General features: G+C 37.0%; 1 protein-coding gene across 1 annotated transcript in view; it reads left to right on the plus strand.

Moving 5' to 3' along the window:
- LOC107668617 (VPS10 domain-containing receptor SorCS3-like) overlaps positions 1-14,273 on the plus strand; it is a 60,354-nt gene that overhangs the window by 31,736 nt on the left and 14,345 nt on the right. The window contains exons 8-16 of the mRNA XM_016460560.1: positions 396-485; positions 570-749; positions 1,672-1,818; positions 2,948-3,050; positions 4,349-4,425; positions 5,292-5,383; positions 8,169-8,276; positions 9,309-9,426; positions 13,521-13,654. Coding sequence (XP_016316046.1) covers positions 396-485; positions 570-749; positions 1,672-1,818; positions 2,948-3,050; positions 4,349-4,425; positions 5,292-5,383; positions 8,169-8,276; positions 9,309-9,426; positions 13,521-13,654 — 1,049 coding nt within the window. The remainder of the gene's footprint in view (positions 1-395; positions 486-569; positions 750-1,671; positions 1,819-2,947; positions 3,051-4,348; positions 4,426-5,291; positions 5,384-8,168; positions 8,277-9,308; positions 9,427-13,520; positions 13,655-14,273) is intronic.

The raw sequence follows: 14,273 nt of genomic DNA on the forward strand, positions 1-14,273 counted from the left end.
ATATATATATATATATATATATATATATATTACTTTACACTACAGTGTAAATTTACACCTCTAGCTCTTATTTTGGCCGAAAACTGTTTTTGGTGAATTTACTAATCTAGTAAAATGCTATAATTGTCCACAAATGTTAGAAATTATGTGAATGGCGTACAGTGTGTTCCCAAATTCTCACAGCACATGCAGAGATGGATTTCACTGCATTTACTGTGAACCAAGCTGCTCTGAGATGCTGAAACAGCAGATCATGAGCAATGGAAAGCCTCTATAATAGACAAGCAAACATGAGTTCTGATTGGTGTGAAGTGCTGATCTGTTGTAAATTATTGTAACTGTGCTTTCTCTGACTTGTGTGTGTGTGTGTGTGTGTGTGTGTGTGTGTGTATCAGTTAACCACAGCAGGAAGAACTACGTACTTTGTGTCCTATCAGCGAGGGCCCTTCAGGACCATACAGCTCCCTAAATACTGTCTACCCAAAGTAAGATACATGACACAGCACTAGCTGTCACAAATAAGTTGTCAGATGAAATGTATGTGGCTCTAACAGCTGTTCTCCGTGCAGGACATGCACATTGTCAGTACAGATGAGGGGCAAGTGCTGGCAGCAGTGCAGGAGTGGAACGAAAATGACACCTACAGTCTGTACATCTCTGACACACCTGGAGTCTACTTCACTCGCTCGCTCCCAAACCTCCGTACCTCCCGCGGTCTCGCAGGAAACCTCATTGTGGATGTCTACAAGGTCTGCGAATATGATTGTATGGCCTGATGGTGCTCGCCAATTAAGTTTAAGAAATCGACCATCTTGAATGTTCACAAATACATGTTGTGTGCAATTAGGAAAACTTTGGTAATTAGCATGGCTTTCTCCAGGAATGTTTGAAAGTAGAACAGGGAACAGTGCAATGCAGCACAAAACAGCAGTGTTTGAAGTTATGCCATTAAACACTACGAATGCAAAGAGAAGAAGAAAATCTGATAATGAGAACAACTGAAAACATACAGAAAATGAAGTGTAAGCAAAAATGCAAAGAGAAATGAAGCTTATCTGCAATAATGTAAAACCTGATATCCTTTCGTTCTCCTCTTTTCCATCGCTTCTAGGCAAAGAACACAAATAATGTAATTGTAATGTAATTGTAAAAAAATATATAATAATAATAATAAAAGTGCTGATAATATTTTTATAATAATGATCTTACTAACAGTAATAATCATACTAAGAATATCATTATTATTATTATTACTATATAGAATATACAAATTAATAATAATAAATTATATATAATAATAAATAAAATAATAAGTACATTGTATTAATAATAACAATAGTAATAAAATATAATTAATAAAAATAATAGTAATAATAACAATAACCATGATAAGAATAATGTACTGATTTAAAATTATTATTATTATATTTATATAATTGTTATATAATAATAATTTAGCAGAACACAATCTAATATATGTAATTAAAAAACAATGATAATATTTTTATTATGATAATCTGTATAATAGTAATAATAATGATACATTAGTAAATAATCAATAATAAATTAATGATAAATAATCATAAATTATTAATAATAATAATATATTATGAACACACAAAAACAAGGAAATTCAAGTATTTGAGTTCAGATCACTTTTGTCTTGTAAAGGTGGCGGGTGTCAGTGGACTGATCATAGCCAATAAGAAAGAAGACACACAGATGACAACGTATATAACCTACAACAAAGGCCAGACATGGAGCTTACTACAGCCTCCGACAAAAGACACCACAGGACATGACATCAACTGCAACCTGGTGAGAGCCACTGGAATGAACTCAACCAGATATATATTTCCTACTAATCATAAGAACGTTCCCAAAAAGGCATAGATCACCAACATCAATGTAGGTGAAATACTATTTAACATAAAACAGCTATTAATAATGTTGATCCTATTACAGTGACACACCCACTTCAACCACAGCCACGCCCACTTTTCTTGAAAACAAGCACTCCATCAGAGCCAGTCACATCCACTATATACATTACATTACACTCAGACACACCTTCTTAACTATGGTCAGACGAAAACAAGACATTACAGTGTTGACAATGCACGTTTGATGCATTTTTACAGTGGAGCCCTGCAGAGAGGAACTCCTTTAGTCTCGCAGTGAAATGAGGGTGAACCGCCAGCTACCAAACAATAGCTCTGAATTCAGTGCTTTCTGATGGTTTGATTAAGACACAGCACCTTCTCTGTATCTTTGTAATGACTTTCACTGATGTTTTACACTGTTCTGGAAGATTGGTGATTTCAATTAAGACATACATTGAACAACTGGAGTCATTTATCAGCAGATCTCAGAAAGTCTTAATTACTTTTTTTCTGCTGCACCAAAAGACAGTGGGTTCAGTGTTTGCACACGTGTTGTCATTCTTTAGAAAGACAAGATGAAACAAGTTAGTTTTTTTTCCCAGTCCTTGTGCTTTGGGTATTTCCTTGTGCTTTGGGTATTTTGGGACTTATTACCAACTTTAAACAACGGCTGGTACAAGAATTCTGACGCTTGTACACACAGAACAAAAGTTTGCTGCTTTCTTGCATATGCAATTAGTTTTGAATCACTAGGTGGTTGATTGCATTTAACTGTACTGATTTTTGACACTGTATTGACACTGAATTCTAATTGCCATAATTACATTATGATTTTCTGAAGCTCTGAAATCAAAGATTAGATTTTTTCGTTTCCAACAAAATTGGGTCACACTAATTGTAAGGGATACTAAAAATATGGACAAAAGCCGCGGAGATCCGAAGCAGATTCATTTGCACGGCTTTTGAAAGCTGAGGCTACAGTCGGTTGATGTAGAGGAGATTATGTAGATAGATGTAAATGTATTGAAATATAATTTAATACTGTGTAATGTTCTCATTTTCAGCCGTCGTGCTCCCTGCACCTTCACCTGCAGATGTCTGAAAACCCCTACACACCTGACACTATCTCCACCAAACACTCCGCTCCAGGGATTATAGTGGCCACAGGTGTGTGTGTAACTGTGCCACTTCTTTATTGTTTTTATGCTTGTGGAGTCTTGAGTCCCCCAGGAGTTTCTGATAAATTAGAGTGAAGAATGGATATAAATGTGCATGCTTTTAAATGCAGATGGAGTTTGAGTGGCCAAATCACGGCTTTCAAGTTGTTACATTTTTGTGTTTTTCAGCTGCAGAGTTTGGCATGATTGGAACAAAAACTCATTTCACTCTGTTCTTTTGCTTGTCAGACTCATTATAAAGTTATCTTCAAAACTCAAGCCCAAATAGCTTCCTGCATGAGACTAGATAGATGCACGCTCAAAAAGTTAGCCATGCAGAGCATGCAGAAAATATGACCGCTGTCTTCCACATTCATAATTGCCTGTCATGTCCGACAGCTGTTCCGCAATCACTTTCCCATGCTCAGAGTGTATAAATATGGGATTTGAAAAATATGTTTTTTTTGCCGCTGACAGCAGCTTTACCAAACGTTCTTCATCAGGCATCATGATGATTGTGGTCTTTGAGGGCACTCGTATACACCAGACAATGTGCACCAGGAATTTATCAGGAGATCATAGATTATAGATTTGAAATTATATTGCTGTGCCGTGGCAAAATATAAATACACAATTGTGTTAACCCCAAAATATAAATACACAATTGTGTTAACCCCAAATGACTTAAATCAGGTCTCGTAGACCAGGGGTTTTCAAACTGGACCCGCTTAATTAATTGATTAATAGAAATCCAAGAACCCCCTATGGGGGCTGCAAAGGGGGCACAAAATATATATATTTTGTTTTTTTCAATTAAAATATGAATGAAATACATCATTTTTTATATTCACCAAAGTTCATAATTCTATCATTTCATTTTGCTGTCTAAAGACTGGTCCTAAATCTGAGATTACTAGCAATTGTTTTATAATTTTGTATTAAAGGACTTGTGAGCTATTCTGTTCTTTTTTTGGAAAAAAAATGTTTATTTCAGATATGCTGTAAAATTTATATTTCTAAAGACACAGTTTGCTTTGGTACAGTGACGGTATAAAAGCAAATTATTTAAACCGCTGCTGATGGAAACAATTTCCATGTGTTTTTTTCAATGAATTACTGATTAAATTTGTGATTGAAATCCAATAGTTTGCCTTTGTAGTGCATATATTTAACAGCACATACCTCTTTTTCTTTTTTTTCTTTTACCAGCAAGGATAGAATCAAATCTCATCCACCAATATATCTCCAGCATATGCATGGGGAATAATAATCTGTCTGTGAGAGTTACAATAGTGTTTTCTCTCTCAGGAAACATTGGGCCGGAGCTTTCCTTCTCTAATACAGGAATGTTCATCTCCTCTGATGCCGGCAACACATGGAGACAGGTAAACCACTCGCCTGCTCACATCTTGTTAAGCATGGACTGTAGTGTAGTCTTAAAGTTCACTTTCAGCATAAAAATTTTCTGAAAATGTACTCGCCCCCATGTCATCCAAGATGTTCAATTCATTCTTTGTTCAGTCAAAAAGAGATTACGTTTTTTGAGGAAAACATTCCAGGATTTTTCTCCATATAATGGACTTCAATGGGGTAGTTTCAATGGAGCTTCAAAGGACTCTACCTGATCCCAGCGAGGAATAAGAGTCTTTTCTAGCGAAATGATCTGTCTTTTTTTTTTAAACATTTAAAATGTATATACTTTTTAACAACAAATGCTTGTCTTACACTAGTTTGACTTCACGCATTACATAGTCACATTAGAAAGGTCACGTTTGATGTAGGCGGAAGTACCGACCCAATGTTTACAAAGCGAAAAGTCAAATGCCTTTACAAAAAAGCTAAAACAACAATGTCTGACAATTTTGAAGTTGGGGGAGAAAATGAGATGGATTTTTGCACCCTACCCTACCTTTTTTAATTGGAGCACACAGAAGAAGAACTAACTGTGCGTGATCTTTCCAATGTGATGTGTATCGTGTAGAGCCCTTTAAAGCTGCATTGAAACTGCAATTTGGACCTTCAACCCATTGATCCCCATTGAAGTCCACTATATTGAGAAAAATCCTGGAATGTTGGCTGACTAAATTATCAGAAAATTGTTATTCTGGAAGTGAACAAATCCTTTAAGATTACAAGCACCCTGTTCCTGATCACCACTCAAAAGAACGGAAACTAAAATAAACATGAGAAACACAAAGAGACAGGATGCTAAAATACCTTGTAGGTTTTTGACTCTGTAAACACTTTTTAGATTTTTGAGGAGGAGCACAGTGTCTGGTTTTTGGACCATGGAGGGGCTTTATTAGCTGTTACACAATCTGCTGTACCAACACGCCATTTATGGTAAGACAAAATGCTTTTTTTCCCTTAAAAACGCATATTCATAAATGCACTGCCTTACAGATTTTATTGAATAAAACAAATCTGATTTGTGATGCAGTTTGGAATCAATATTACATTGTGTTCATCCATTTAGGCCAGAGGAGAACTAGTCCCCTGACTGAGCCTGGTTTCTCACAAAATTTGTTTCTTCATTTCTGTCACCTTGCCACTGTTGCCTTTTGCTTGATTAGTAGTGGTTTAAAAGACACTTAATATACAAACATAGTATACAGTAGATTTGATAGAACACAGACAAGAACGAAACGTGAACTGAACTGAGCTAAATAATGACACTACTGTCTTCTGTAGAGCTGCTTTATAGCTGAAACGAATCTGTTCATAATTTATGTACGTATTTTGCAACATTGACACTTATTAAATTGAACTGAATCACCATTTACTTACTCGAGTTGAATAACTACACTACACTTGAGTAGAGCTGCCTATCACTGAATTGAACTTTTACAAAGCTATTTTTTAAGTTTGCATCATTGATTCGATTACTTTAGATTTTTTAATGCTATGAAGCTGCTTTGAAGCAATCTCTGTTGTATAAAGTGCTCTGAAAATAAAGGTGACTTGACTTGACACATTATATGTATATAAAACAGAACAGAAGAGATTATGCATGTTTGAGTTCACTGCAGTTTATCTCTAACTTTTTGGATATTTTTTATTCAGCCTAAGTTTTTGAAGTTCCCTCATGCTTAAACGTCAGCTTTGATTTGAGGACTGGCAGATATAAACAGCAGGTAATATGTCTTATCATATCAAACATTTGGAATCCTTTCAGCGAAAGTGCCTGTCATGGCTTTGTAGTGCAGGTGGCTGTGTTTGCCTGGGCTTTTATGCTCATGTTCAGGGGGTTAAGGTTTGAAGCAGAGGTGGGATTCGGTGGGCTTCCGTTCACATGTTGTTCCTGCCATGTCACACACGCGGCTTTGATGTGCTAAGCTCTGAAATGTTGTCAGGATCAATTAGGCTGCGGAAGATCATTTGTATCCTCCTGTGGGTTGCTGTTAGAACAGGAGTCAGATGTGTGTATGTGCGGGTGCTCAGCCATCAACTCGGGTGACTTTGACCCATATCTACAACAACAGAAACACCAAACCAGAAATTCTTTGCTTTATGCATGAAAAGATTCCACGAAGAGACTGTTATGTCTGTTAGAAACAATAATACAGAGAACAGTAAGCTTTTAAAAGCGTTGTGAAGACACACTACCATTCAAAAGTTTTAGGTCAGTTTTTAAGATTGTTCATGCTTTTGAAAGAAGTCTCATATGCTTACCAAGACTGCATTTATTTGATCAAAATAAAGTAAAAACAGTAATGTTGTGAAATATACTGTGTAAAATAACAGTTCCCTTTCATGGGAACTTCGAACTGCGTCCACTAGGGGTCGCTATGGGGAACGCCTCGTCGTGACCCGTGTCTGAAGCATACATTGAAAAAACACCAACAGCTGGCCAATGAGTTGGTGTTTTTTCAATGTATGCTTCAGACACGGGTCACGACCCCTAGAGGACGCAGTGTCTCGTTCCCTACTCAGGGAACCATGATTACATAAGTAACCTGAGACGTTTTCTGTTGTAAATTTGATCCTTCAAAAATCACACTTTATACTTTAGAAATTATTCTAATATGCTGATTTGGTGCCCAGAAATATATATATTTGTATTATTATCAATGGTGAAAACAGTTGTGATGCTTAACATTTTTGTGGACATTTTTTTGAACAGGATTAATAGAAAGTTCAAAAGAACAGCATTTATTTAAAAAAACAAAAAACATTTGTAACATAAAAATTACTTTACTGTCAATGTTGATCAATTTATTGCATCCTTGGTGAATAAAAGTATTAATTTATATTATTAAAAAAAAATCATACTGTTCCCAAACTTCTATACACAATAAAGTGAATAGAATAAAAAAATTATAGATGTTGTGTACTATTAAAAGCATACCAATATCCAGACAGAATCTGTGTACTTGATGTGTGCTGATTTATGCAGAAATCTGCAGACTCAGCAATGTGAGAGAGTTGCAGTTGGTTACTGAAAGTTAGTATGAAAAAATGACCAAATTATGCTGAAATGATCTTAATCTAAATGAAGATCCCCAAAAACACAACTATGACTAACCAGTAAGTTCAGATTAAACATTCAGTGCTCACAGAACAAGGCAAACAGGAGGGCTCTAAATACACAATAATAAATGTAATGGACACAAGCAGGTGCTTTAAAATACAAGACATCCATAGAAAGAACAAAATCTAAAAACAAAAAAACACACTGAGGGGCCACTTACTTCAGGCAAAATAATAAAAATAATGCAAAGGACAGAAAGAAAGTAGAATAAAGAGATGCAACAAAAGAACAATGAAATGCAAAATAGACTGAATGTGTAATGAGACATAATATGCATTTTACATGACTAATAATGATTAGAGGGTAATGTAAACACAAGTGGGGTATGGTGAATAATTTTGTCTTGATATTTTTCAATGAGCATATATTAGATTTGATTTTAATGTAATTATGCAGATGTAGGCAACATTAAATGTTAATGCAGTGACTCCACAATGACTTGTTTTTGTGGATCGGCTAAATATTCTCAGATGACTGAACAAATGCATCTTCTATTTTTATGTCTTTGTCAAATGTGCACTGTACTGGATATTAATCAGAATATGAATCTAATGTGCTTTGCCAGTGAAATGATTTGTGAAATGTATGTGTGTCTAGGATTAGTTTGGATGAAGGCCGGCAGTGGGACAAACTCAGCTTTTCGTCTACACCCCTATTTGTCGACGGGGTTTTGATGACTACAGAGACTGAGAATCGCATAATTACGTAAGAATCATTTCACCTCGACCTCTCAGCCACACTGATCCGAATGGTCCAGGAGGTGTCAGTAATGAACCTTCACTTACTGGGATCATTATTATCACATTAAATCTTTTCATTTGCATGTCTGCATGCCTGGATCCTCACACTTACTTGTACAGATAGCACTGACATTTCCTTCTCGGATTTGCCATAGCAATATGTGTCCTTTAAGGGTACTTTCACACCTGTAGATCGATTGCTTTGTTGCGAAACAGGGATTAAAATTATTACAATGTTGCCTTTTATTCTTGGTGTGGTTCGCTTTCACATGGCAACGTTTCTAAACGGACCAAATTTGTTAATACAAGTCAAGCGCGAGTAAACTGTTCTCTCATTGGTCAAAGTTCCACGGTTTATTTTCCGGGATTCCACTTAGCTGTCACGCATGTCATCCGTCAGGATGGAACGATAACAGCTTCGCGGGCTTATTGTTGTTTTTTTTGTAGCTGTCGTTATAATCATTTATCATTTTGAGCAGGAGTCCAGGATTGATTGGGAAAACATTCTTAAAATGCTCCTACTACAAAGAAGAGCAATAAGATGGCATTATAAAATAAAAAAGTGCGCTTTGATTTTTGAATGGCAAAGACGTGATCACCCACAGACATTCACAGGTTCATTTTGAGGTATTAGCAAAACAACAAAGCTGATGCTTTTCACAGAACTTACGTAATTACCCATCATAAATTGTGATATATAGTCTGGTTCGTTGGTCCGTTGGATCGGATTGCTTTCTCACTACAACCGAACCGCTACAGAGTTCGTTTTCAATCGAGCCGAGACCACCTCGTTCAGGTGATCTCGGACCGATTGTTTTGGCGTGGATCCGAGTGCGATTGCCGTGTTCACAAATGCCCAAACGTGCCAGGTTCGTGCCAGGTTCCGAAACAACAGGCCAGGTGTGAAAGCACTCTAAGACTCTTTGATCCATTAGCAATTGTAAAGAATGTAAAAGCAAACCGATCCTGTTGTGCTTAAGCATCTCTATCCTCCTAGATTCTTCGGGCACTTTAGTTACCACTCTGACTGGCAGCTGATAAAGATTGACTACAGCTCCCTGTTTGGGCGGAAATGCACAGACGGAGACTTTCAAACGTGGCACCTGCAAAACAAGGTTGTCACCTCACATTTATCAGCACGCCTTACTGTTCGGTCTCAACAGCAAAGCACTAATTCACTCACTCAACATTCAACATGAGTTTCTTTTGGCACTGAATTCGCTAGTAATTAGGGAGGCACGGGAGATTATTTTCACCTCTGGGGTAACATGCCCAAGCAGAATGGAAATTAATGGAGTCGTAATGGATTTTGCAACAGATCTCGGCACATAATATTGGTGACATGTTGTCCGTCAGCCTTGACTTGTGGTTTTACGGAGTTTCACAGTCAGCATCTATTGCATGTCAAATCTGTTTCCTGGGAAGCACGATATGTTTCCTAAAATTCGTACTAACTACTGTATCCATCCTCAGCTAAGCAGAAGTAACTAGAAAACTGAGTTTTTTGGGGGGAAACATGTCCATACTTGAGTTCTTGTCACTATTCTCATGGAATTGGGCTACATTTACACTGTTGCCGTGGTTGTTTTTATTCTGCGGGTTAACACAAAAGCTATTTTGAGAGAGGAGACTGCCAACGGAGTGAAAAAACACATAAAAAATGTGTTTTGGCTAGTTTTGAATAGTAATTGACACTTTGCTGGGAGTTTGATTGACAGGCGATCTGACCAATCATAACACCAAATCTGCCATTTTGTCTGACAAACAAACCAGACAGGAGAGTAGATTAATAAAGGGTTAGTTCACCCAAAAATGAAAAGTAGCCTGTGATTTACTCACCCTCGAGGCATCCTAGGTGTTTATGACTTTCTTCTTTCAGACGAATCCAATCGGAGTTATATAAAAAAATTGTCCTGACTATTCCAAGCATTATCATTGCAGTGGGGGGTGGGGTTGTTCAACAGTCCAAAAGACGTCAAATAAAGTGCGTCTATATATGGATATTTTTCTTACAAAAACGCATGGATTCGCTACAGGAGACCTTTATTCATGCCTCGGAGCCGTGTGAGGCACGGTTTATTATGGATGCGCGTATTTGACGTCTTGTGGACTGTTGAACAGAAACATCCACCCACTGCAATGATAACGCTTGGAAGAGCCAGGACAATTTTTAATATAACTCCGACTGAATTCGTCTGAAAGAAGAAAGTCATATACACCTAGGATGTCTCGAGGGTGAGTAAAACAGCCTAATTTTCATTTTTGGGTGAACTAACCCTTTAATATTTCCATTTCAACACATCTTCATGTTCACAGTTTTCTGATGTTGGTTAATGGTCACACTGATGTGCTGATAAACAAACAAAATAGTTCTGTTTTTAGCATTAAGGTATTGTTTTTATTCTTAAAGCATTCATTTTTTCTTTAAGTTTACATTTTTATGGTTTAATTAACTTTTCATCAATTCGATATTTTCTTGTAAATTTAAAAGTAATGCATTACTTTACTAGTAACTTGAAAAAGTAATCTGATTACGTAACTCGCTTTCCTTGAACTGTGTTACCTCCAACACTGGTGATAAATGAGTTAGATCAAAAGTAATCTCAAAGTAATCAAAAAGTAGTCAGATTATATTACCTACAATGTGTCATGTAATAGATGACGTTTCTAACTACAATTTTTGTCAAGTAATTTGTAATCAGTAACAGACTACCCAGCACTGTGTACAGTAACCGGAGGAAGGTGGAACAGTTGCACTACATGAATCTGATGAAATGCTGGGTGCCGCTGCCATAACAGTTGGCTGCCCTCTCAATGAAGCAGAAACAGAGGCCAGCTCTTATCAAGCTGAACAGGACCTCAAGGAAGTGGTTTCTTACACCTCCCTGGGCAGATTGAATTAAATTAATGATTGTATTCTAGAGCAACCATGAGGCAGCATCACTACTAAGTGCTGAAATAATCAGAGATAAGACGCAGCAACTGGGGCACTCAAGGTGTCTTTGGTTCAGCCTCATAGTCATAGTTCTGAAACCCAACGGCACCTTCTGTTTTTCTAACAACGTCCAAAAGCTGAATGACACCAGCTGCCTTTGACAGTCAGCCCATGCCTTGAGATAAGATGACTGAGAGACTGTGTGAGGCAAGATTTCAGATGATGCAGAAGAAAAGGCAGCTTTCAGTACACCAGGAGGTCTGACAAACAAACCAGACAGGAGAGTAGATTAATAAAGGGTTAGTTCACCCAAAAATGAAAAGTAGCCTGTGATTTACTCACCCTCGAGGCATCCTAGGTGTTTATGACTTTCTTCTTTCAGACGAATCCAATCGGAGTTATATAAAAAAATTGTCCTGACTATTCCAAGCATTATCATTGCAGTGGGGGGTGGGGTTGTTCAACAGTCCAAAAGACGTCAAATAAAGTGCGTCTATATATGGATATTTTTCTTACAAAAACGCATGGATTCGCTACAGGAGACCTTTATTCATGCCTCGGAGCCGTGTGAGGCACGGTTTATTATGGATGCGCGTATTTGACGTCTTGTGGACTGTTGAACAGAAACATCCACCCACTGCAATGATAACGCTTGGAAGAGCCAGGACAATTTTTAATATAACTCCGACTGAATTCGTCTGAAAGAAGAAAGTCATATACACCTAGGATGTCTCGAGGGTGAGTAAATCACAGGTTAATTTCCATTTTTGGGTGAACTAACCCTTTAACATCGATGGACTTGAACTTGAAAAATGTTGTGTACTGACGTCTTTCCGCGGTTCAAACTTGATATCTTCTGATGTTCATTCATGTTTATTTTATGCTATAACTATTAAAGGTCCCATGACATGCTGCTTTTTGGATGCTTTTATATAGGCCTAAGTGGTCCCTAGTACTGTATCTGAAGTCTCTTTCCCGAAATTCAGACTTGGTGCAGAATTTCAGCCACTACGAGCCAGTCCCACAATGAGCTTTCCTTAGGACGTGCCATTTCTGTGTCTGTAGGGCAGGCTAGGGGAACTCATATTAATGTTAAAAAACCTCATAAAGTGAAATTTTCATGCCATGGGACCTTTAAAGAGGAAGAGAAGATCGGTTCACGTGCCGCTTGAACTGAGGTGCTACAGTGATTTGTCACGACACATTAAAGAGCCACAAAATGGTATTTATTGTTTGAATTTCTTAAAAAATGACCATTTGAAAGCTGAGACTTTATGTTCTGCTCTATGTTGTCTGTCAGTGCGTTGTCAGTTTCCTCTTAGCTCCGTGATGTATTTTTCACTGCGTGAGAACATGATATGTGGCGTTAGAGTGCCATGGCTTGTCGGACGTAGCAACAGTAACTAAGGGGGCGGGTCTTTGCAAAGAATCAGTTAGGCTGGTTTTGTTTCGCAGACCAAGCAACCCTGCTTCCTGTGTGTGTTTGTGAATATATAAGTATTTATGTGCACATCTTTCATCGCAACACATTTCCCATATTCTACACTACATTTACTGTTATGGCTTTAATAAAAAAAAAAAACTGAAATGTTTGACAGCCTGATTCCAAGCAAAATTGTTATTGGTAAATAAAACTAATAAATATAATTTTGTTAATTGAAAATAATAATAGCTGCAATAAAATAAAATATAATGTATTGTAAACCTGAAAGTCATAAACCTAAAAACCTAATGGAATCAAGAAATGTTACTGAAACAAAAGTTGTAGTAGTAAAATTACTAAAACTGAAATAAAAATAAATTAAGGCTAAATACAAACTAAAAAAAAAATAACAGTAACATTTTAGTATAGGGACCAATTCTCACTATTAACTAGTTGCTTGTTAGCATGCCTATTATTAACATATTGGCTGTTTATTTGTACTTATAAAGCACATATTCTGCATGACCATATTCTATATCCCTAACCCTACCTAATACCTCAACTTAACAACTACCTTACTATTAATACGCAGCAAATTAGGAGTTTATTGAGGCAAAAGTTGTAGTTAATGTTTTGCTAATAGTGAGAATTGGACCTTAAAATAAAGTGTGGCCAATAAAAATGAATAAAACTAACTAATAAAAAATAATAAAATTTAAATGAAAACTGAAAATATAAAATAAAAGCTAATTCAAAATATTTATACATTTTATAATAGTATACTAATACTGTACTAACACTGTTCCATGTGACCTTGACTGAAGTTATTTAAGTATTTATGTGCATTTAAGGGTGAGGTGTGTGTGATGGGAGAGAGACAGGTGTATATGAAGAGGAAGCCTGGCACACGCTGCACTCTGGGTTGGGAATATTCTCGAGTTGTTTCAGCTGAGCCCTGCATCTGCACCCTCTATGACTTTGAGTGGTGAGTCACACGTACGCATACGCATACGTGCACACACACGGAAACGTAGAGCAGCTGCTTTTCCAATGGAGGAAATGAGTGACAGTAACTTTTGTGGATCAAAGGACTCAGTGTTGCATGCAGAGAACAAAAGCTGCAGGGATCCAACCAATTATACAGATTCATTAAGTGGCATTTGAATGTAAAAAAAACAAGGTTTTTCCCTTCATTTGTTAGTTTTTTTTTTCCAGAGCAGTTTATGATACTGTTGCAGTCGCTACATTAAATTAGCTTGCTCTTGAGGCGACAAGGTAAAAACCTGGTTTTACATCAGTCTGTCGTAATCATATCGCCATACTGATGGAGATGTCTTTACAAGCCCACCCCGATGCACACGGAGACACACTCCTGCGCTGATCATAACGACGACATAAATCTCCCTTGTACCACACACAGGCTCCATTAGAGTCGTCTGCTCTTAGGCAAATTACACGTATGAATGAGAGGCGCGCAAAATTAGCATAATGTCAAATGATTAATTATCTCCAAATGAATAAGTAATGAATATTTAAATGGATGATAAATATGGCAGTGATCTGATTAGCCTGAAGGAGCTAGTGTTACTGAGTTTAGCCCTGAT

This window comes from Sinocyclocheilus anshuiensis, unplaced genomic scaffold, assembly GCF_001515605.1.
Source record: "Sinocyclocheilus anshuiensis isolate Anshui unplaced genomic scaffold, SAMN03320099.WGS_v1.1 scaffold2047, whole genome shotgun sequence".
NCBI lineage: Eukaryota > Metazoa > Chordata > Actinopteri > Cypriniformes > Cyprinidae > Sinocyclocheilus > Sinocyclocheilus anshuiensis.